Raw genomic sequence first — 23,356 nt, 5'->3', positions numbered from 1 at the left:
TATTGCAATTGTATTATTTCAATTATCATTGAGGATTCTACAGTTAATGATATTAGAAATTCCCTTATAAAATAGAGATTTGTACATCGTTACTAATCGTCTTCTCAACAATATAATTTTCAACGGAAAAAAATCACGAATAATAGAACGAAAACTACCGAACTCTTTTTCACACGGGTACTCTATAATTACCAAAGTAAGATGTACAAAACATCATTTTAAAACATCCAACACAAAAGCCAAATGAAATTATGAAACAACCGATCTAACCATCCAAACGACACAGCGGACAGCCCATCACCAAGCGATTCAAGCCAATGAGTGTTGTATGTTTTGCCTGTCTTCTTTCTCTGAATCTCCGCCTTTGGCGCGAGGAAACCATGGACCATTTGTTCATCCCTCATTCGGACAATGCATGGACAATAGAAGGTCTGAAACCCAGTAACTAAGACAGTTCATGGTATTGCACTAACTCACTAAATCCAAACAACATCGTTTTCCCTTTCCTTTTCACTACCAATCAAAACCTCTGTTGCATTTATAACACCACAAACAAATAAAATGTGCTAAAAAAAAATCTTCTGCAACTTCCACCTTTCTAATTACAGTAACAATGGTGGTGGTTGCAACAATCTCTCAACTGTCCCTACAATTCCCACCAAAACATACCCAATTCAAACCCATTTACCCACCAAAACCCAGGTCCCAAGTTTTCTGTTGCTTGTCAATTGACCCTCCAACACTTGAATCTTCCAATGTAGAGGAGAGAAAGGGGAAGCAATTAAGAGTTGTTTTTGCCGCCGGCGGAGCTGGGGGGCAGATATTCCCTGCTGTAGCAATTGCAGATGAGATCAGGATTATAAACCCAGATGCACAAATTCTATTTATTGGTACTGATGCAGGGATGGAGAGCACGGCGGTGCCGGCTTCCGGATACGAATTTTCCGCCATACCCGCCACCCCATTAAGCCGGCCGATTTTATCTGTAAACAATTTGAGTATTCCTTTGAAATGGGTGAAGTCAATGGCTGCAAGTTGGAAGATAATGAAAGATTTCAAACCCGAAATTGTGGTTGGAACTGGGGGTTATGTGTCTTTCCCAATTTGCCTAATTGCTGCTATTAAAGGGTTGAGAATGGTGATCCAAGAACAAAGCTCCATTCCTGGGTTGGCCAATTGGTTTCTTTCCCTTGTTGCTGATTTAGTTTTTGTAGCTTATAATTCATCTGTTGACCGGTTTCCTACTGACAAGAAGAAGATTGTGGTGAGTGGGAATCCGGTTAGGTTGTTAATAAAGAAGTTTGTGTCAAAAGCCGTGGCAAGGACGTATTTTTTCCCTAGGTTGGCTAAGGTATCAGAATCGGAGGCGGTGGTGCTGCTGGTGCTTGGGGGATCCTTTGGGGCTAATTCTATGAACATTGCTCTATTCAATATTTATTTTCAGATGTTGGAGCAGCGGCCAAATTTGCATATAATTTGGGAGACTGGTGTTGAATCATTCAATGAGATGGAGAGCCTTGTTCGAAACCATCCTCGATTGGTATTGGCACCGTGAGTTTTCGATTCCCATTCCATTTTAACTCACCATTATAGCTGTTCCAATGTTCCATTGATGTTTATTTATGAGAAAGCTATTGTCATACTGTACTAAGTTGCTAACTAGCTGAGTAGTTTTACTCCTCTTCAATTGCTTCATATAACTATAGATAATCCTAGCCTATGTTGATTTACAAATTACAATTTGTCAAGATAAATCCGCAGGCTACATGCCAAGCTTGTACACCAAATGCATAAGATTTTGGTTCCTTGGAGAGGATATTTTGGCACTGCTGTCCCACAAGTGTCCTATCTTCACCATAGATAATAAGTCATTGTTACGTTAGGTTAGAGCATCTTTGCTCGTGTTCCAATTCACTGTTATCCTGTAAAGAAATTCATATAATAACTAATAAGTGGTGACTAGAGAATAACCTATCCCAGAAGCAAGTTTATTCCCTCAGCTCTTGAATACTTGATTAATTTTAACAATGTCCTTTTTAGCTGTTTTGAAATGAAATGATTGTCACATTCCTTTTGGGGTTTGTGGTTGTCAGTTGTCACCCTTCCTCTCCTTATCACATGGGCCTCATCAAAATGTGTGATAATCCCCTATGTTATAGAATGAAGGGAGTATATGTTTTATCTTTTATTCAGTACCCAATTCTGTTCCTGGAAGTCAATGTTGTTGATCCAAATCTTTTCTTTGGTTTACAGGCCTGCTTCAACTGTCAATTTTGTACTTGACTTTTTGTGTTGATTTTGAACACGAAATCATTATCCGTAAACCTCTTTTGTCTGTTTCAGATATATATATATGCTTGCGTGTGTGTCTCAAAACTTTTACTATCATCTTTAGGATCAGTAAAGTCCATCTGATTGTTCTTTTTTTTTCCCGTACATGATCTGAACATAATTTTCGTTTTTTATAAGGTTTTTGCGTTCTATGGACATGGGATATGGAGCTGCAGATCTTATTGTTTCTAGGGCTGGATCGATGACTTGTACTGAACTACTAGTTACAGGGAAACCTGCCATCCTGGTAACAACCTTTGCTTCCTTTATGGTCTCTTCAATTTTTGAATTGCTAAAAGCATGTCAGATAGCTAGCGTGTACTAGTCTTTTTAGAGGAACTCAAACATGTTTTTGTTGTTACGATTCTCATGACATCAGATAGAACAAATCCAGGAGAACAGTGCAGCTAGTGTCAATAAAACAAATAATAGCACCAAATTTCATACTTCGTATTAGCAGCATGTTTGTGGATGTCGGGAAAGACGATGGAACATGACATGGATGAAACAAATGGGAAGGGGGAGGGTGGAAGGTAGTTCACAATCTAGTCTTTGGATATTTTAGTAGGGGGGAGAGAAGAGGATAGGGTGTGTATTAGATTGGGATTCTGAAGTTGCCTATAATGTTGACCACTAGATGGGTAGGAATAGAATTGAAATCGTGACATTTGTTAGGTCCTTAGGAGGCTTACAGTACAATGGGAACACTATTCATAGGATGCAATTCATTTAGTTGCACTCATACTCTGAAAGTTAAAAAATTATTGTAAGTGTGTTGTTTTCTTCTTCCAGTTGGCTGTATGAAATTAGAGCAAGTCTCCATCTTGCTTCTAACAAACTAGTATTAGAGCCACGTTAAAGAACACAACAACAAAAATAATGCACTAGCTTCCCAATATCCAAGTCTCACAACATAAATACATGATGATTTGGGTGTCTTAGATGAGAAGTTGAAAACTATCCTAGGTGCACATGGAGTTTGTTAGGAAGGTTATACTCAACCTGACAGCGAGGATACAATGAACCAAACTGAAAAAGAAGCTTTAGAAAATGAGAGGAAAAAGGACCAAAGTGCACTTACGAAGTTATGATCACCATCAAGGTTTTGGATGATGATATGTTTGAGAAATTCGGTATGCAACTAGTTCTAAACTAGCATGGGACTTTAAAAAATTCTTTTGAAGAAGTAAGTAGAGTAACTAAGGTTCGTCTTCAAACTCTAAGAGGAGAGTTTGAAAATTTTGAGACGATGGATAAAGAATCCATCAAACCGTAAGAGGAGAGTTTGAAAAACTTGAGATGTTGGATAAAGGATCCATCTGAGATTACTTCATAGGAGTTATGGTACGTTGTAAATCAAATCAAGAGGCTTAGGGTATTAGTACGAGATTCTTGCGCAGTTGAAAAATTTCTACATTCCCTTAACCATGTAATGGATGTTGTCGAAGAATAAATTAAGGAATTAGTTTCCATGACCAAGTCTTTTTAGAGATAAATGTTTCAATCACATGGTAAAGGCATCCCGCTTTAATGCGGAAGTGACCAAGGAGGGAGATATAACCAAAACTCCCAAAACAATTATATAGGTGAAACATGTACCAGAGGTCCTGGAAAATGTAGGCTAATGTTGATGCTACAATTGTGGAAAATATGGCCATTTTGCATGGGAATGTTATGCAAAAAGGGTATAAGAAGAAACAGAACATATAGAAGATAAGAAAGATAGAAACGAAGCGACCATGTTGTAGCTCTTAATGTGGATGACAAGACACAAGAGAGATGGTAAATTTACAGAGTATCTCAACTACGGACCAAGCAACCATAACTCCATAAGATCATCCACATAAACGCAATCAATCTGACAAAAGGCAGTATTTAACTTTTGGGTTTGTATTTCCCGAGAATCAAGGTAAACAGCCTTTCAGATTCTTCAAAATGTAGTACTCTTCTCCAAATTTCATGAGGTTGTGCAGAACATCAAATTCAGATTTAGGTATGTCTACTATAACTCAAAAAATGAAGAAATTGAAAGGTGCAACTGAAGAAGCTAAGCTAGGAGGTTCCAATGAAATGCAATGCAGCCAGGCCTTACAGAAGTTGACTAGTATACAAGAAGAACTCATCTACTAATAGAAGATCAGAGATATGCTAGTGATGAATACAGGAGTGTGCATACTAAGTATGTCTCTTGCTCGAGCCGAATAGTGACATGGCTCAAAGAAAAGAGAAGAAAACTCTCATAGTTTACACCGAAGTACTAAAATAAGGGTCCACAAAAAGATCCATTCTACTTTGGATGATGTAGGATTATGCATTATTGATAATTTGATATTGATGGTGTTATTGCTGCTTTTTTACAGTTATATTCACAGTTTCTTGGCATTTGCCAGAATGATTTGATCTAAGGTGAATGCTAGGGTTATTGATACAGACATAAACTGTCTGAGCACCATAGTCAGTAATTGAAGCGTGATTTCACTGTTGGCGATATTAATACAATGATTTTCTCCATTTCAAATGCTAAATACTTGTTATGGATGGTTTAAAGAGTTTTTACAATAAGCAACCATGGTAGGTGTTGAAAACCAATGTTACCCACATGTGAGTTGTCCCACATTGGAGAACGAAGAGAGAAAATACCAATTTATAAGCTTGAGGATTTACTCCCACTATTGCCAATTGGTTTTAGTGTGGAACTTTCATTGGGCTTATAAGTGGACCGAACTCTCCTCCTTATTGGGTTGCCTAGACCCATTCCCAAATTTTTTTATTACAAGGACACACATGTGAGGGGGAGTGTAAGAGTGTTGAAACCCAATGTTACCTACATGTGAGTTGTCCCACATTGGAAAAAGAGGAGAAAAAATACCAACTTATAAACTTGAGGACTCTCACAAACTCTCCTCCTCCTTATTGGGTTGTCCAGATCCATTTCATATTCTCTAAAATTTAACAATAGGAGATTTGTCCATGTATCTCTCAAGTTGTCTTTCTTAAGCAAAGATACCTTGCTTAAGGAGACACTTTCATTATCCTGGTTTCCAAGGTTAAATGTCTAGCTTTTTTAGGGATTTGGATTTAATTCCATACCATGTACTTTCTTTTGTAAGCTTATCACCCAAATTTTATGTGAAAGATTGACAGCCTTATTAAATTGCTCCTAACTAGGGTGATTTTTTTTTCTTCTGGCAGATATGTTCTGCATAATGTCATGATTTTTCGATATTTTTTTGACATTTTAAAGGTCGACTTAAGGAAGGCATATGCTGTTGTTGTACGGTGTTCTTGTTTTTTCTTTTTGAGGTTTTCTTGGTTACCCCTCTCAGTTGGTGCGAATGTTGATGGCACGTGTAACGTCCCTATAATTCTATCCCCTGTCAATAACTCCTTATGGTTTCCTTACATCCAAAAGAGGTCTAAGATACAGTGACCCCATTTCTCCTTGTTATATGTTCTCTCATGGAATACTTAGCTGGAGTTAATGAATTATGTGGGTGAAAAGGGTCAATTTATCTTCCACCCTAGATGCTCAAGTCTCAAGCTTGACCATTAAAGCTTTGCAGATGGCCTACTTACGCTTTGTTCTCTTCTCCAAAAATAAAGTAATCTGGTTTGAATTTAAAGGTCTGAATCTTTCTGGTCTAGTTTGATTTAATTATTCTAGGTCTAATTGAACTTTGACCATATGTTTATGCTAATTTTTAAGATAAAATAATATCACGAGAAATTCTGTTAAATTTGTCTCAATGTGTCTTTTCTAAAATATCTATTTCACCGTTTTTACAAGTTCGAAATTAGTTTAAACACTTTCCTTTTTCACAAGGCCCAAATTAGTTTGAACTCTTCATTTTTTTTGGCATGGTCCCACAAGCTTTATTATATTTTACTCCCCATTTTCGATTCAATATCTCCTTCCACACTACTTTTTCATCAAAATAACTAATACGAAGTATAAAATTACCCCGCTAATTCACATCATCTATTTTTCTATTCTAATATAAGCCAACCAGTACTTATCTCCTAAAACTATGTGAATTGATAAGTGTTCAAGTAAATGCGGACGGAGGGAGTAATAAGTTAGCCGAAATAAGAAGACCTTGTCTGATTTCATCTGATTCTAACAAGAATAAGTCGGAACATCCTAAAATATGGTGAAGAGAACATGGCCATATGTTCTGTAAGGGGGAGTATATATCTGCTCCCTTAATAATGGTTAGAACTTTTCTCTTCTACCACTGGCTTGCAAGCCAGCCATGCTAAGTCAGGTAATTACTGTACAGTTGTGCAACAGTGCAAGATGATGAGGTGGGAAGAAGTTCTGAGGCTGCTGTTTTCAGGTAGGAACTCTACCATTTAGGAATGTTGGTATTCCCATCAATTCCACCAAAACTTTAAAGCAGCTGGCAGTGAGCAGATAATTGTGAAAATGGTGTGAAAATCAAGATATGAAGTTTCAGAAACCTGCCTTTTGCAGGCAGGAATGCAGTTGTGGAACTCTTGATCTTTTCTTTTGTCTGAGCTGCGTAACAGTTCTGAACCTGGGTATTGCTTCGGAGAAAGTTGGACAGCCTAAGATATTAGGTGACCTGGGTGTTAGGAATATCATGATATAGAAAGATAAAGACTGGTAGGGGTATGCAACGTCACAATCTAAGTGCAGCTTGGAAATGTTTTTTTAATTAAAAGGATGAGATTTAAGAAGGGTTTATGACACAGCAGTGGCATTTGGTTCCTAAATTGTCTAATATATGAATTCTGTAGTGTGGAACAGGGTATCTATATTTTATAGTTTGGTTGACAGTTAATGAGAGGCTGCGAACCAGGGAGAAAGTGAAATATTAAGGGTCTGCAATCTGCACAAGACACACAAACACTTGTTCTGGGAATGTGTCGCATGACTGCTTTGAAGCATGGGTGGGAGTTAGGCTCCCTGATTAAGTCTCCCTCAACCTCTACACTAGGTCAGGAGGTGTTATACAGGCACCAAGTTTAGAAGAACAGAGACTTTTGCTACCTTGGAACTTCGAAACAGTGGCATATAATGTTTGGTAGATCAGAAACGGAGCAATTTAGTATCATAAAGCAGTGAAACCAGAAGTAACTTTACCGAATATACTATATTGTGAAGACTAGAATAGAGAGTATTCATGAACAGAATTTGAGCAGAAGATAAAGAATGGTTTAGGTCATTGTGATGTTAGTATGTTACAACAAAGTGATGTAACTAGTTGATCGAGTTCTGATAATCCTGTCATGGTTAACTGTTAGCGTTACGGGGTTCTTCCTAGAAGGTATCCCTAAGACCAAACAATTTTAGCCTTTTAGGTGAATTGTTTTTATTTTATTGCAATAGTATCTTCTCATTTATCATTAACTGAAAAATTAAACTAAAAACTTAAGAGATTCCAGACTTCCAGTAGCGATTAGCTGCAGCTCAGATTGTTCACCTGGCTTTTCGTCTATGTGTTTTACAAATTAGGAATGACATATTGACATGAATGCGTTTGTATGCAATGTACCGAAAACTTCTGCCATAATCACCTCTCTCGTACCCAATTGGTAAATAAAAGCATAGTCTCTTTCAGTATACAAATTGGATATTTTGTTTTTCTGCTGAATCTGTAGAACTTTTATACTTATTATTTATAGGTGCTGTAGTTTCTTTTATTAACTTTTGTCAAAAATTTCTTCTGAGAGTGTCTTTGGTTTATACCGACAAGTGTTTTGGCTACATTGGCCCTCATTATTTCTGTATGAGTCTATATATCTTTAAGTGACTCTTATCAAACAATTTGCAGATCCCATCTCCAAATGATGCAGAAGGACATCAATTTCAAAATGCATCTTTAATGGCAGATTTAGCTGGTTCAAGAATTCTAACTGAAGATGAACTTGACTCAACAACGCTACGAAATGCGATCACGGACATTATTGGTATGCACATTTCCTACAGATTTTTTAAAAACTGCTATAACTGTGCTATTATACAAGCAACATTAAGATATGACTTATATCCCCCCCCCCCCTCCCCCAAATAAAATACGAAGTTACTGCATTGTCCCTCGGCCATAGTAAGAGTAAGGGTTTGTTTGTTTCAACTTTTTTTTAAAACTTATTTCAGCATAAGATCAGTTCGGATAAGTTCAGCAAAATTAAGTTTTTTTCAGACAATCTAACACACAAGTTCAGATAAGTCCAGATACTTTAATTTCAGTCAAATTCAGTTGAACCAAACAGAGCCTAAGACTTGAAAATTCTGTTTATGCATTCTTATAAGACTGTTACCTTTCCGAAAGTGACAATTTTTTCACATTTCTCCATGACATCACCTTTAGAAGCTTCTTGTTTTGAAATTGGTAACAGATATTTTAACTAAGTTTCCAAAGAGATTGAGAATAATCAGTTGCATGGACACCATGTCCGTTGTCTGTTTGTGTGTGTGTGTGGGGGGGGGGGGGGTGATTTGTTGGTTGGCTGGTTGGGTAAGCAATATGGACTATTGCGAAGGCGTCATTATCATCATTACTCCATTGCCTCAAAGAGGCTCCCACAAAAAACGGGGTAAGGGGGGGTCGGACGTACGCAACCTTACCCCTGCAATTGCAGAGAGGTTGTTTCCAATTGACCCAGAAGCGATAACGGGACGACAACGGAACGACCATCTTCTACTTCATGGAAAGGAAGCGAAGAAGTTTTAAGAGCCATTTTGATTTAGTCCATTACATCCCACAGCCAAACGAAAAAATGAATCTTTTGGCTCCATCGGAAATGGACGAACCATTGCGAAGGCGTAAATGCCAAAAAATCAACCATTAAGTTCCTAGGTCGTTTTCAGAGCAAAGCTAAGTAAGTGACTAGATCAAGCAAGGAAACCCAAAATAAAAGGTACAAAAGCACCAAAAGTACATGAAAGCCAAGCATATATTCATTCTCTGCTGAAATCTTTCTTGGCCAGTAAGTCAGCCTCACAGTTTTGCTCTCTGACAACATTTCCATTCTTAAGCAGCCCGTCGAGCCTGCGATTACTGTTGAAGATGTTGTCAGCTAGAACCAATGTGAGCTAGATGATTTGTGTCTAGTTCAAAAACATCACAATCAAAAGCTAGAAGTAGAACCTTATCATCTTAGTCAAGGCCTGTCAGTAGTATAAGGTTTTAAACTAGACACAAATCTTCTTGACAACAGGAAAGTTGAAAGACTAGCCAAATCTTCTCTAAATCTAAAGGCCATGGCAGGCTTCAGGGGAAAGTAGGCAACCATCCTATATACTGTATATTTCTCCCGAATACCAGTTAATGTCTGCTGCGAGGAAGATCAGATTGTTATTAAGTTGTTTTAGAGAATTAGGCTATATGTTTTGAGTGTTGTATGAGGATGTAAGCAGGTGTGTTGTAATTATGCACCATGGAGACACTTGAGACTGTAATGACTACAATTCTGGAATCAAATCTTCTTCATCACATAGTCTAACCTTTCTTTTATTTTAAGAAAGATATAAAAGCATCTGATGATTTTTTAAGAAGCCAACTATTCACTCTTCTTCTCTTTTTAAAAATTATAATCAAGTGTTTACTAGAAATACCATCTATGTTTTTGCGATGAGCTAGGTGTTTATTTTCCCTCCACCACCCCCAAACTTAAGATAAAAGCCTGTTGTGCAGCCTAGGCTAATGTCAATGGATGTGAATTGACATTAAAACAGCAAGCTGGTTTGTAATGTAAGTGTGCAGTTTATACTGAGTATATATGAGAAACGTAATGCTGTGTGGAGGGAAGAATTTGTCAACTTATGAAGTGGGCACCAGATAGTAAGATATTACGAAATACCAGAAATGTAACGAACACTAAAATTCTTTGTGGTTGGATAATCTAAAATATTTTTCTCATGAATATAGTTATGGACTGATAATGTATCCTGTGACAATTGGAAAAATTAACATGAATAATCCCAACTTTCACCCGTCTTCTCAAAATAATCCAAACTTTGGATTATAATATTCCCAACTTTTGAGGGGACTTTCTCAAAATAAGCCAAACTATTTTTTTTCTTGCCTCACTAATCCATTTTAGGTCTATAATATGTTGAAATTAATAGTTTGGATTATTGTGAGAAGGTACCCCTAAAGTTGGGATCATTCTAAAATAATTCAAAGTTGGGATCATTTTGAGAAGATTGGTGAAAATTGGGATTATTCATGTCAATTTTTCCTGTGAAAATTTAACCTTATATAACAATGTTCCTGTGGATGAAACAAAGTCGTAGTGCCTTCCTTTTGCCATGTAAGTGCAAGGTTATAGGGAGAAAGGAAATAGGAAATTTAGAGAAAAATAGGTAGACCGTAGACCGTAGACAGCAGGGCATTGACCCTGTGATAACTTCTTTATGGCTGTTAATGTGCTTTTTGGAGCAAGGTTTTCATCCATACACAACGAGGATGCAGGCAGTTTTGAAACAGACAATGTCATACTGGATTAACGTTTTTGCTGGAAAATAGCTACGGGAATGTATAACAGAAACATGATCTGTAATGTCAAACATAATGTCCGAATACAGTTGTCCATGGACAAGCTAAAAGCTGAAACAAAGAAACTTGGGCATTTCGAGATGCTAGATTGTTTTCAACTTAGTGTCATCTGTTAGTACATTATGGTATGTTATACAAGTTAAACAAGTGCTTCAAATGTCGAAGCAAACTGCAGAGTTCGATAACAAAGTCCTTTAAGTAAATGAAACCCTTCTAGTTTATTTTCCTGAAATTTTATCATGTTTTACAAAGAAGTTGGTGTATTCTGCCATTCTGGTACTATGTTTGAAGTTGTACTACATTCTACCGTCAATGTTATTGAATAATGTCACAGATTGGAATCATTTGTCAATACTCAGTAGTCTTTGAACAAAACCCTGAGGATGTTCAGCCACACACTCACACCCAGGGGTAAGAGTAAGGCCAATTGTCTCAGACTTGGCTTCTAATGTATGAAAGCTACATATGACAAGTATATTTTTGTCTGTTTGGGTTTAAGCAGAGTTAATGTGATGAATTACATAAACTTGATCAATTACATAAAATTTTAGTTGCAATTTCTCCTCCTTTATCAACTACTTTTGCTTTTGGTTTTTAGCTTTTTATGATTTATTTTGTTGTTTGGGGAACTCATTTGCTTCCTAAGATTGAAACAAGAAACACGAGTAGAAATCTCAAAATTTTCCATAGTGTTTCTTGAATTGTGCTTATTGGTTATACTGAAGGTTTGTAATCTGGAATATGATTGCAGATAATGATGTGCTCATGTCAGCAATGTCAGATAGAGCATTACAGGCCGCAAAGCCAAATGCTGGTGAAGAGATTGCTGAGCGTGTGATTGCTTTGGTTGAATCATCATCTGTGAAAGCATGAGAAAACCACACTTAGGCTACAACAGAAACCGGGTAACATTACGCTCTTGGCAAAGTCATGCGCGAGTATCAGTGCTTTTGGCAAATTCTGTCCACATATGAAGTTGCGTATAGGATGGACACGAAATGAAGCAGGGCATTTCTTTCCTGTGGCGTTTAACTCGACTACAGGATACATGCTTCAGACCACTGTTACTTCAGCAGCTACTTTGAAAGACAATCCCTGTGATAGAAAAATAGAGAAAAAGAGGGTTGTGCATAAGACATTTTACCTCTATACTCCTATGAATTTACCAGTCAGTTGAAATAAATATCAGCCCATTTTCAAAAGAGTTGGTCCCATTTGTTCCTCTCCTGTCCATAATTTTAGAAAAGAAGAGAAAGAATGGGAGGGAAGGCATGGAACGCTTCGAGGTGATGAGTAACTCGTTGGTCCAACGTCTAAAATTACCCCTGAAAGAACATACCAATCTTTTTAAATAGTCAAATCGGCACCAACCAACCAGACAACCATGACCAAGGTGCGCTCAACAACACAACATAAAGCCGGTGCACTTTGCATCACCAAATATGGGCAGCGGGAAGTCGTACATTATGTTGGAGCTACAATATATATTTTATTTCATTTATCTTTATTTTTTTAATTCCCGTGTAATCACCCCCTCAAGGCTCAAGTGACCTTCTTCACCTTCTTTGAAATCATCTAAAAATTGGAGCAACAAAAAAGGTGTATGTCCAAATACCACTCCCCATAAAACGTCACGAGTCCACAAATGTTGCAGACGTAGAAAATTCAAAGGCGCGTTTTTAATCCATCTTATATTGTACTAAAAGATAAGTCGATATATCATTATATATATTGTTAAAAAAAAGTCGGTACAATTCTTAGATAAATTTATACAATCAATAGACTTAAATTTAATACGTTACTAAATTCCAGCAATTTATAATGACATCATCTGAAAATGTATACCGAAGTATTATGCAATTTTTATGTCGTGTGAAGTCGTGCAACTAAAATGCTTCAAAAATTCCAAAAGCCAAATTTATATACTTCTCGCATGTAATCTGAGCATTGGTAGGGCCAACATGCAGGTTGTCCGACCCCGATATAGAATGGGCACAATCTCCTTGCAAGCACATCGCAACACAAAAGATAATCCGATATGCCATAGCTTCTCAAGTTCTCATCGATATTATTTTAAAAACTTGGCACGGACATGACGGACCGATCCTCGTACGTAGGCACACTTATTACCAGTTAACAAAAACTATTAAATTAATAAAGGGGTTGTTCGTCTGGCACGACACGTGGGTTGGGTCGTGCACACACAAATTTCTTAGCTCGTTTCAGCATGACACATTAAGGCACGAGGCACGTTGGCCTACACAACCTGACACATCCTAACTTTACAATCATACAATATACTAAAATGTTGTTTGGGTAGTTTGCTCGAGGTGAAGTCCGAGATAGTCTATAAAAGTTTTCGCATGCACAAGAAAGGACGATGAGCTACCCTATATACAAGCCCCAAGACAAAATTGCGAGCTTGATCGAGAGCTCGGAAGTAAACTCCTTGTTTCATGGCTTGTTCAGAAGTGGTATGGTACGTTAGGTCTAGCCTTGGATGGATGTTACTTTGTTTTTTCCCGCTATTTACTTATTGTAGTTCAAAAGAAAAGTAAAGAATATTCTAAAATTTACAATTATATATTTTTAATCTATAATTAACAATATTAATAGTCAAAGATTTACATTAACAAGCGTAAAGGTGAATCTTTTTAGATAAAAAAGTATTTTTTTTTTTTTTATAACCACACGTCATAAATATTTACTCCCTCCGTTTCTTTTTGTTTGTTACGTTTGAACTTTTGCACGTTCATTAACGTATAATAAATATTCTTTTTCTTTTTTATTAAAAAAATAAACTCAAGTAAAACCCCAATCCACTAATCATTAAAACAACCAATAAGATTATTTTATTTATAAAATGAACTAATAATGGAAAAGTACAAAGATTGCTAACTTAAAATACTTGGGAAATTGTAAAAAAATTTAATGAGTTGAAAAATTTAGACCAATTAAAATTAAAAGATGACACAAAAAATGATAGTATAATAAGTTTATAAGAGGAAATATTCTCTCACGTAACAAACATTGTGAAACGCCTAAAAAGAAATACGTAACAAACAAAAAGAAATGGAGGGAGTATTTATTTTTATAATGATACTTGTTTGTATTTATTTTTCCATTTATAACGGTCCTACATTTATGTTTTTCAAGCATGCACGACAGTGTATAATCAAACTGTTTGCATAACAGTAGTAATTTTGAACCGCACTAAACCAACCACCTCGTCATTATCTCTCTCTGTTCAATCCCACGACCATTCCCATTTCCATCACCAACAGTTGGCAACTGCAAAGTCGCCACCCCTGACCACCACCATCTCCACCACTTCCAACACCTGCTAGCTCCCATCACCACCCCCTACAAAATTAAAAATTAAAAATTAAAAACTAAAAATTATAATCTAAAAACAATTAAAAGCACATATTCCTTGCCTTTGCTTACAAATACACCTGAACAGGAAGAAGTAGAAGTATAATTAGTAAGGATTTATCCAGTAATTTTTGAATATTCTTTACTTAACTTTTCTGGCGTGCCTTTCTCTTCGAATAGCAACCCAATAAAGTCCTCCAAAAGGCCCCTTTCATGTCTTTCTCTCCTTAGCTTCTTCTACCATGAATTCTCCCTTTTCTGTAAGTTTCTCTTTCTGTATATTCAAACTTCAAGCTTTCCATTTCTGGGTTTTTTAGAATTTTTTTTTGCGAACTGCTGTTTGTTTAGTATAACTTTTTTTTAAGTGTAATTAATTAAGCTGAAGTTTGCTAATAATTTCTCTCCGTTTATCGTTATTGGGTTTTGTTTTCTGAACTGTGCTGCATTTTTTTGAGAAAAACAGCCAGTATTTTTCCAAAATAAATATATCAATTGATTTTTGAAATTCAATTTACAATATTTTTTTTAAAGGATTTCTTGCCTGATTGCAGTTATTAATGTTTAATTGATATTTGATACTAACGCCTTTTTCCTTGTCAGATTTCTGCGTTCTCAGACTCAAAGAACCGCTTGTATTTGTACAGAATTTTCATTGGATTGTCTCTAATTTGCTTCACTTATTTCATTGGAAGTGCTTTAATTGCGGAGGATTATAAAGAAGTTAGTATCTTTATCCCATATAGTATTTGATCTGAATTATATGTCAAGTTTTTTTTAGCAACATATCATTGTGATCTTGTATGAAGTCATCAAAGTTATTAAGTCATCTTTTCGACTTGGAAGGGATAGTAATCAACTAATTGTAGTACGGAGTATAATATTATGTTGTTTGAAGTTTAGTAGATACCACAGGGGTAGCACAACCCCGTGGGTAGGCCGGGTTGCGTATGGCGCCTATGTAAACGGGGCGTCATTTGGGTGGAGTGGAAATATGTTTAGCTAAAACTTCTGCTAATGTAAAGAACTTGATTAGTTGTAGACTTGATTGAAATGGTAGTAAACTCGTTAGGTTTTTGTATGTTCAACTGAATAGAGGACAATTTTCTGAGATATTTGGTACAATGACTATTCATAGACATAAAAAGGTTGTGGAATAATGAATATTAGCTGAGTTTGAAATGAATAGTTTGAAAGAATGGAAATGGTGGAATATTTGCTCTACATGCAATGCTTAAATTTTTTCTGGGGGTTTTGGAGGGTTGGAAATTTCTGGTTGAAACTGTTATTGTTTTGCTGCGCTCACATGTGTTAGGAGGTTATGTTGTTTTGGCTTATCCCCCCAAAATTTATGGCTTGTTCTTCTTTGTGAAAAGTCTTACAAGTTGTATGGAAAATATATTTATTTCTTAAGCAATGAAAAGTTTGAAGTAGGATTCTTTGAGAAGAATTTCTATAGGTATAAATTCCCATTGCTCCTTTATAGAGCTTGTCTCTCATAGGGAACTTTCAGGGTGAATATATTTGGGGTAAAGATTATGAAGTTTATGCCTTCTAGTATGTGTACAAGAATTAAACCGAGGGAGAACCTTTCATCCTAAAAAGTAAAAACTGTACTATTAAGTTACAAAAATTGGCATGTTCCACTTTGTCAATTTAATAAATGCTTAATCCAGTACCTAAACCTAGATATGTTCGTATTTGTTCCAGAATTTAATGGAAAAGCTCTTACTTTCCCCCTCAACTAAATAGCGCCAGCAAGTGACTTAAAATGGAAGTAGGCGGGACCTGGTTTGTCTTTGCTTAGTTAAGCCGGTGAATCTGTTACTCATTGACTTGCCTGTTCCAAGCGGAATGTTGAGCAATATGGGTTGGTAAAGTCCTGCCTGAAACAAAATGGCAAACCCCCTGTCATCTCACTCATCTGACTTGAGTCTGATGTCATTAGTTGACCCTGTATCTTGACCGTTCTTGTAAAATACTGCTCGCTCAGTGAAATATACTAATACAGTCAGAATAATCAAAAATGAAATTCAAGTTAGCGGTTCTACTTGTAGTCTATGATGTGATGTTTTAATTGTCTCTTATAGACTTCAGTTTTGTGTTTCGGCAAAGACCGTTGATTTAACTGCTGAATGATATATTGCTGGAATTTCCATTTTGTAATTATTTTGTTTTAGCTTTTGTGATTCAATCGTAATGGTTAAGTCACTTGTTGCAGAAAATATCTAAATGGCCAATGGAAATGATGGGCACTGAACATAGTCCAAAATCTAATTTCTGCAGGGTTAGTTGGTTGAGTGTTTAACTTTTAGCATGTTGAATCTTTTAAAATATTTGTTATTGATCTATTTCCCTTTTTAGAATCAATGTAGGCCTCCAGGTAGTGAGTCTTTGCCTGAGGGAATTATTGTCCGAACATCCAACTTCGAATTGCGACCCTTATGGGATTCTTCCTTAGCCAAGGTATGCAGCAACGCTGTTATGCTTGTGTAACTATCTCTTTTCTGCTATAACTTAAGTCTAATTTCTTTCAGTATGACCTAAGAAAACAATGGTATCCGATGTATAATCGGAACTTTGTATTTAGGCACAAAAGAACATGGCGAAAGATGTTATAACCAACGCGTGCCACGAAGAATTAGGAACAAACCAGACAAGTGTTTGTGAGGAAACTTATATTTCCTCCCCTCAAATAATATTTTATTATTAAGTTCCTGCAAAATAACACAATAACCCTTTTTGATGATTCCTTTCACCAATTGTATTTTCCCTCTTTTACGTAGGCCTAAACTCCTTTTGTAGGCTAAACTAAAAAGAAACCCTCGTCTACTAGAATTATGCTTACTCCTCAAGCCTAAAAGATTCTAGAGATTGTTACATACCGAAATACTACTAGTTTCCTAGTTGCAATTTACATTAACCTAGGATGTAAAGTAATTAACAAATCTTCCAGAGCCTTTGTGAATGAAACATCAAGTTGTCTTGATTTTCCTAAGCTACTTGCTTTCCCCACATGATTTCCTATGAAGCTCAAAGCTTCTAGGTAACAATCATGTAATATTCTAAAGCTATATTTCTTCGTAATGTTTTTGCATGTTGACGGATAGTCTGATTTTGACTCCAATCTCCAATTCAAGTCCTCTTCGGTTTAATTAAGTCCGTTTATTTCCTAACAAAAAAGATATATAAAAGCATTAAGTATGAAATGAAGGGCCATTCCAGAACTTTTCTACTATTGAGTCCCTTGATGTCCAAGAATTATTTGCTACTATTGAGTCGCATATTGTCTGTGTGTGAAATGAATTTAAGACAATATTTAATTGCACTAAAGATATCATCCTATACTATCTGAGCTTTCAGCTGTTTAACGAGTTGAACTTCAACATATGATTATTTCAGGAGAAGCTGAAACCTTCTTTGAATTTGTTGGCAATTGCAGTGGGAGTAAAGCAAAAGGAGATAGTAAATAAAACTGTTGAGAAGGTAAATGCTTATGATCTGCTTCTGTATTGATGTTTTATTGTTACTAGCCATCCGTTGGGCTTATCTTTGATGCCTTTAATACACTTCCAGTTTCTTTCCAACGACTTTGTCATAATGCTCTTTCATTATGATGGCATTGTGGATGAATGGAGTGATCTAAGGTGGAATAATCGTGTGATACATGTGTCTGCTAAGAACCAAACAAAATGGTAACTTTTAATCTATAAACTTCTTCTGTCAGTGTATACTGTGTTCAGGGGGTTTGAAATGAGCCTCCATTTGCACATATTTTTGTCAATGCAGGTGGTTTGCCAAGCGTTTTTTGCATCCAGATATAGTGGCAGAGTATGACTATATTTTCCTTTGGGATGAGGATCTTGACGTAGAAAACTTCAATCCACAAAGGTAAAGCTTCTGCTTATTGTTTCTGATATTTCCTGCCTGTTCTTTGTTGTAGATGCAGGGAAAATAATAAACAGAGAAATATCAGCCAGTAGTTGCTTTATACCTGGATTCAGTTTGTTTTGTTTCTGTAACAAGTGGCAAATATTAGTTCTAGTTATTAAGATATTAGGTAAATAAGTTTTTGCAAACTTGTTTGCAGGTACATCAACATTATTAGAAGTGAAGGACTTGAGATATCACAACCAGCACTTGATCCTGTTAAATCAGTGGTTCATCACCCTATTACTGCTCGCAGGAAGAATGAAATACTGCACAGGTAGGCTATATACCATATTGAAGAAAAGGTCTTGTTATCATCAATCTGACCAGTATAAAGTTTAATTAATAATATGTCTGCTTACCTCTGTTCCTCCCATTAGTGCATTCCTCTTTTATTCTTTACAACTTCTATGTTATTCTTTTTTGCAACGATGGTTTACCTTATCATGCCCCAAAAAAACCACCTCACTTTGTTGAGTCACAAGTCATTAATTGGCACCAATGAGGTCTTGTCCTAGTGTCACACTTAGAGGATCTGTGTATGATAGGTCTTAGGTTCGAATCCCCCTCCCTCCATTGTAATTTGCATTGTCATTGTGGCTCATCCGCAGCAAAAAAAAAAAAATGAGTCATTATTTTACCCAATTTCATGGTTTTGCCACTTGTTGCCCCACTTTTCCATTTTCTCTCCTGCTGCCTGAATTTTGTGCAAATATTAATTTCCAAGAATATTAAAGGAAATAAGGAATGTAGGTAGTACAAATTGAAATAATTGATTGATTTCTCTTCAGATTTTTGTAGTAGAAACTTCTTTAAAAAATTGAAATAATTGATTAATTTCTCTTCAGAGTAATACGTTTTATATCCACAACTTTGTAAAGTTCTTTTGCAAGCTTATGATTCTTGATAGAAAATAGTTACTAGTGTAATTCCCAAGCCTCCTTTCCTCAAAATACAATTCTAAAGGCCATTAAGGAGAACTGTAAAAGAATTTTTGGTGAGGTGGTTGGGCATGTTGTCGGCAGTCCACTCCGAATTCTTTCTTTTTCAAGTGATGCTGAAAATAAGCTGGTAATTTAAAGGGTAGTCTCTCTTTATCCAAATCCACGAAATAAAATAAACCGTTGTGCCTTTCATCAAACAATTATGTATGAAAGGGGATTTTTCCACTGCAGAATTCAATCACAATGATATATCCAATTCATTAAACCGTTTTGCTCAATTCATTAAAATTTTCATCTTGTTTTCTTTGACATATCCAAATTAGTGTCAAACTTAGAGCTTTGCCTCATTGAGGTCTTGTTGGTTTCGTGCTATCTTTTGATGGAATGATTTGGTGAAATTGATGTTGGAAGTTGGAACCCCTGAAAAGAAAAGTCAGGGGTGAGATATCTGTGCTCCTGCTCCATGCCTCCAACTTCACCACCTCCATCACCTATACCCATCCTCGCTGACACCACTACCCCTGTTACATCATGTCCCTGAAATCAGAGCCAACACCATTCAAAGTTCATGTAGACATCAAGTAGGAATTAATACAGCATAATGAGGTTCAAAGTCTGCACTGATTTGAATAAAATTAAGTAGAAATAAAGGTAAAAAGTAAAATTGGAAATTAAAGAGATATAAAACTAAGGAGAATAGACGGAAAATAACGAAAAAGGGAATTGAAAAGTATGCGCATAATCCTGCGACAAAAGCAAGTTTAAATGTCATTTTGTTTTTGTAGATGTTAAATATGTTGGCATCGTTGCCAACTTTTACATCAATGTGGCACATGGGTGCTAACTTTTACACTGTAAATTACTCCATAGATCCAAAGAACATATTTAATATGATGCTCATCCTGCTCTTGTAAGAACATCCAATTCAAAATAATGAACATACAGTTTCCAAATAAAAGAACATATCTCATCTTCAGTCCTTTAAGCATTATTTCGATTAACAGAACATGTAGATGTTAAATATGGATATGCAGTGTTAAGTGTTGTTAAAATGAATATGGAAGTAGAACAAGAAATAATTTCTATATTCTATATAATTAAAAATGGAATAGAGATGTGAAAGACATTTGTTGTTAAAACTAATTCGTGATTGGATGAACATGTTTTAATAAAAGCGTGTAACCTATTGGATTAAATCAATGCTTTTAAGTGTAGGAGACTAGGATCTAAGTTTTGCCGCTTCCTTTTCTGGGTGTGTATGCAATCAATATGTTTAATGTTTCCCTCTTTCTTGAGCAGGAGATTTTACAAATCTAAAGGCAGTGGATTGTGTGATGAAAACAGCACAACTCCTCCGTGCACTGGGTAAGCATATAGGATTATGCAATTTTGCCTGCATGAATGCAGCTTTGCTTGTGGTGCTCTGTGGAAGATGTACTGCTATTTCATTATGGATGATGAATTGCCAATGTTTTCCACTAAATATTGTTATTTGGGATTATTTACGCAGGTGGGTGGAAATGATGGCACCAGCCTTCTCAAAAGCAGCCTGGCAATGTGTATGGTACATGATCCAGGTACATACACTTTCCTCTAGAAATGTGAAACCTGCTTTCCGTTGTTGGCATCAATCTTGATACAATGTATAACAAATTAACAAATATGTTTAACGGGAACATATAAATATAGGTATGCAAGAAAAAGAGAAAAAAACATGTTATCGGTGCTTTCAGATGCATAGTACTCTTTTGCGTACATTGTTCTTCTCATGCACTGCTCATATTTATGATTTACAACATAAAAATGACATGATAATATCTTTCGGTGGCAGGGTTGTTTTAATGCCCTATTTGGTTTATTCTGGTAAGTGGTAATGAACTAATTAGTAAAAATTTCCATGCAGAATGATCTGATTCATGCTTGGGGTTTGGATAGACAGATGGGTTATTGTGCACAGGTGACTTATGATATTCTCTTTCACCTTCTTCTATTTTGGCTGTTGTTTTACCTTCAGCTACTGCTAATTTCATGGTTGAAACCTTTCTGATTACATTTGGTACATTTCAGGGTGATAGAGTGAAAAATGTTGGTGTGGTGAATTCTGAATACATCGTTCATCTTGGACTTCCAACACTTGGTGTCCTGGACAAAAACAAGGTGGGTACTCCTTTTTGTTTTTTGTTTGTACTAGTAAGAAGGTATTATTGCTACTCATAAGCAGAACACTTTATAATCTGAAGGAACTGTTCCTCATATCAAGAATGAGATGGACTGAATATTATTATGCAAGATAGAGTGGCTAGCCGACAAAGCTCATAAAAGGGGGGGGGGGGGGTGTGTTAAATTTCAGAGAAATATGAAATGGGTCTGGGCAACCCAATAAGGAGGAGAGTTCGGTCCACTTATAAGAAGCCCAATGGAGGTTCCACGCTAAAACCAATTGGCAATAGTGGGAGTGATTCCACAAGCTTGTGGTACTTTCTCTCATCTTTCTCCAAAGTGGGACAACTCACATGTGGACAACATAGGGTTTCAACACGGGGGAGGGTTTCCAGAGAGAGGAAAGAGCCTCTCTCTAGAAACCACTGTTAAGTGTTGACAGTTTGGTAGGTGTGGCTTCGTCCAAAGCCAAGCAACAAATAAGCTCGGCAAATGCTATTGTTCTGAAAAATCACAGTTTTAGGGATTTCAACCATTTGAGCCCAGAAGACATGCATGCTCCAAAGGACTGAGTTTACACCTGTAACCTCCCAGCAAAAGTGCTGTTTCTTGATCTTTGCTGTCAGCCTATCATTCAATTTATCACAATCAGCACCAGTGTCTATGGTGGCAAAACTGGGCATCCCTAGATAGCTGAAAGGAAAGCACGCTAAGAATAAATCAGAGATACCAGCTATTGTTTTAGTAATCTAGAAAGAAGGCCACAACAATGCATAGCTGACTTGGAAGCATTAGCCTGTAACCCATAATTTCCTCAAGAACTTCAGACAGCTCAGTATGAGACAAGCAGAATTTTACTCCCCTTTTCAATAGAAAAGTAGATCATCTGCAAAACCCATATGATTTACAGGATTTGGTGAACCCTAATTGTTTTACTGTGAATTTCGCCGATATACTATGGTAGTTGTACATTTTGTTTGTTCTTGTCTTATTTCCCCTGCTTTTTCCCACAACTAGTAAGTTTTATTGTGAATTCCGCCGATATACTATGGTAGTTGTGCATTTTGTTTGTTCTTGTCTTATTTCCCACAACTAGTAGTGAAATATCTTGTTTCTAGAATTAGTACTACAATTTCTTCTGCAAGCCGCATGTTAAGGTTCTTTTCCATTAACCACATGCACCCTTCTGACAAACATTTGATCTTTTTTATTTGCAGGAATCATCTGAGCAACTAAGAGTAGACAATAGACCAGCTGTAAGTTCTGTCATGTGCTCTGAACTTGTCATTCTTTGAAGCAAATAATGGATTCTGTTAAATTGTATGCCAATTACGTCCAAGTACAGAGCATTATGAACGACAAAATGACGGTTGTGCAAAGTGAACTAAAAAACGAGAATTAAAAATAAAATTTGAGGAAGTCTTGTAAAAGAGGGCTAAACGGAGAACTCCATTGATGTCATTTTCTAAGTTTGAGTCTCACTGTGACATTAGGTGTCTTATTAATAGTACTGCAGCTTTTCAAGGAGATACGGAAAAGGGTTTCCCCGAGATTGTTCTCTGATGTCTATCGTAAATTCATAACACAGAGATTGTTCATGAAATTGTAGGTCAGGAGACAGTCATTCATTGAAATGCAGAAGTTCAGTCAAAGATGGAGTGATGCAGTGAATAACTCCAAATGTTGGATTGATATGTACAAACAAACTGATCAACACAGAAACTGATGAGTCAATTTTGGGTTACATACTGGTCATACAATGACACAAAGCAATACAAATCCACAAACTTATACATATCGTTGTGCAGAAGAATCGAACATTTCATGACACTCATGATGCGAGATGGTACATTTTTGTATTGCGCCATCCTTTCTTTAGTTGTGCTTTTTTCTGTACATATAAATGTCTCAGCCATGTATATTAGAACTTAGATGGTCCGCGATAGCATCTGGCATCTGGCATCTGGCATCTGGCATGTATCTAGATATTCCCTATTGTAAGCCAAGCTTGTTATGATTCTTTATGGAATTCAAAGATGTAATCCACGTTCATATGAAAGAGAGATTGTTTTTTGTTACTTTAGAGTTAAGACC

General features: G+C 36.3%; 2 protein-coding genes across 2 annotated transcripts; both read left to right on the top strand.

The window, feature by feature from the left end:
- Positions 1 to 294: 294 nt before the first annotated feature.
- LOC110780420 (uncharacterized) lies at positions 295 to 12,058 on the top strand. Its single transcript, XM_056828330.1, has 4 exons — positions 295 to 1,551; positions 2,470 to 2,578; positions 8,130 to 8,265; positions 11,608 to 12,058. Exons 1-4 carry the CDS (start codon positions 614 to 616, stop codon positions 11,727 to 11,729), a joined length of 1,305 nt encoding a protein of 434 aa, XP_056684308.1. The 5' UTR covers positions 295 to 613; the 3' UTR covers positions 11,730 to 12,058.
- A 1,979-nt stretch (positions 12,059 to 14,037) lies between these two features.
- Positions 14,038 to 23,345, top strand: LOC110804499 (uncharacterized). The gene is made up of 14 exons (XM_022010092.2): positions 14,038 to 14,491; positions 14,832 to 14,951; positions 16,450 to 16,515; positions 16,593 to 16,694; positions 17,631 to 17,714; positions 17,805 to 17,923; positions 18,018 to 18,119; positions 18,319 to 18,435; positions 20,402 to 20,467; positions 20,613 to 20,679; positions 21,006 to 21,059; positions 21,170 to 21,259; positions 22,480 to 22,518; positions 22,872 to 23,345. The coding sequence occupies exons 1-14, from the start codon at positions 14,474 to 14,476 to the stop codon at positions 22,986 to 22,988; spliced, it is 1,161 nt and encodes a 386-aa protein (XP_021865784.1). The 5' UTR covers positions 14,038 to 14,473; the 3' UTR covers positions 22,989 to 23,345.
- The last annotated feature ends 11 nt before the right edge of the window (positions 23,346 to 23,356 follow it).

Source organism: Spinacia oleracea, chromosome 5, assembly GCF_020520425.1.
Source record: "Spinacia oleracea cultivar Varoflay chromosome 5, BTI_SOV_V1, whole genome shotgun sequence".
NCBI classification, from domain to species: Eukaryota; Viridiplantae; Streptophyta; class Magnoliopsida; order Caryophyllales; family Amaranthaceae; genus Spinacia; species Spinacia oleracea.
This window is presented reverse-complemented; position numbering and strand designations above follow the sequence as displayed.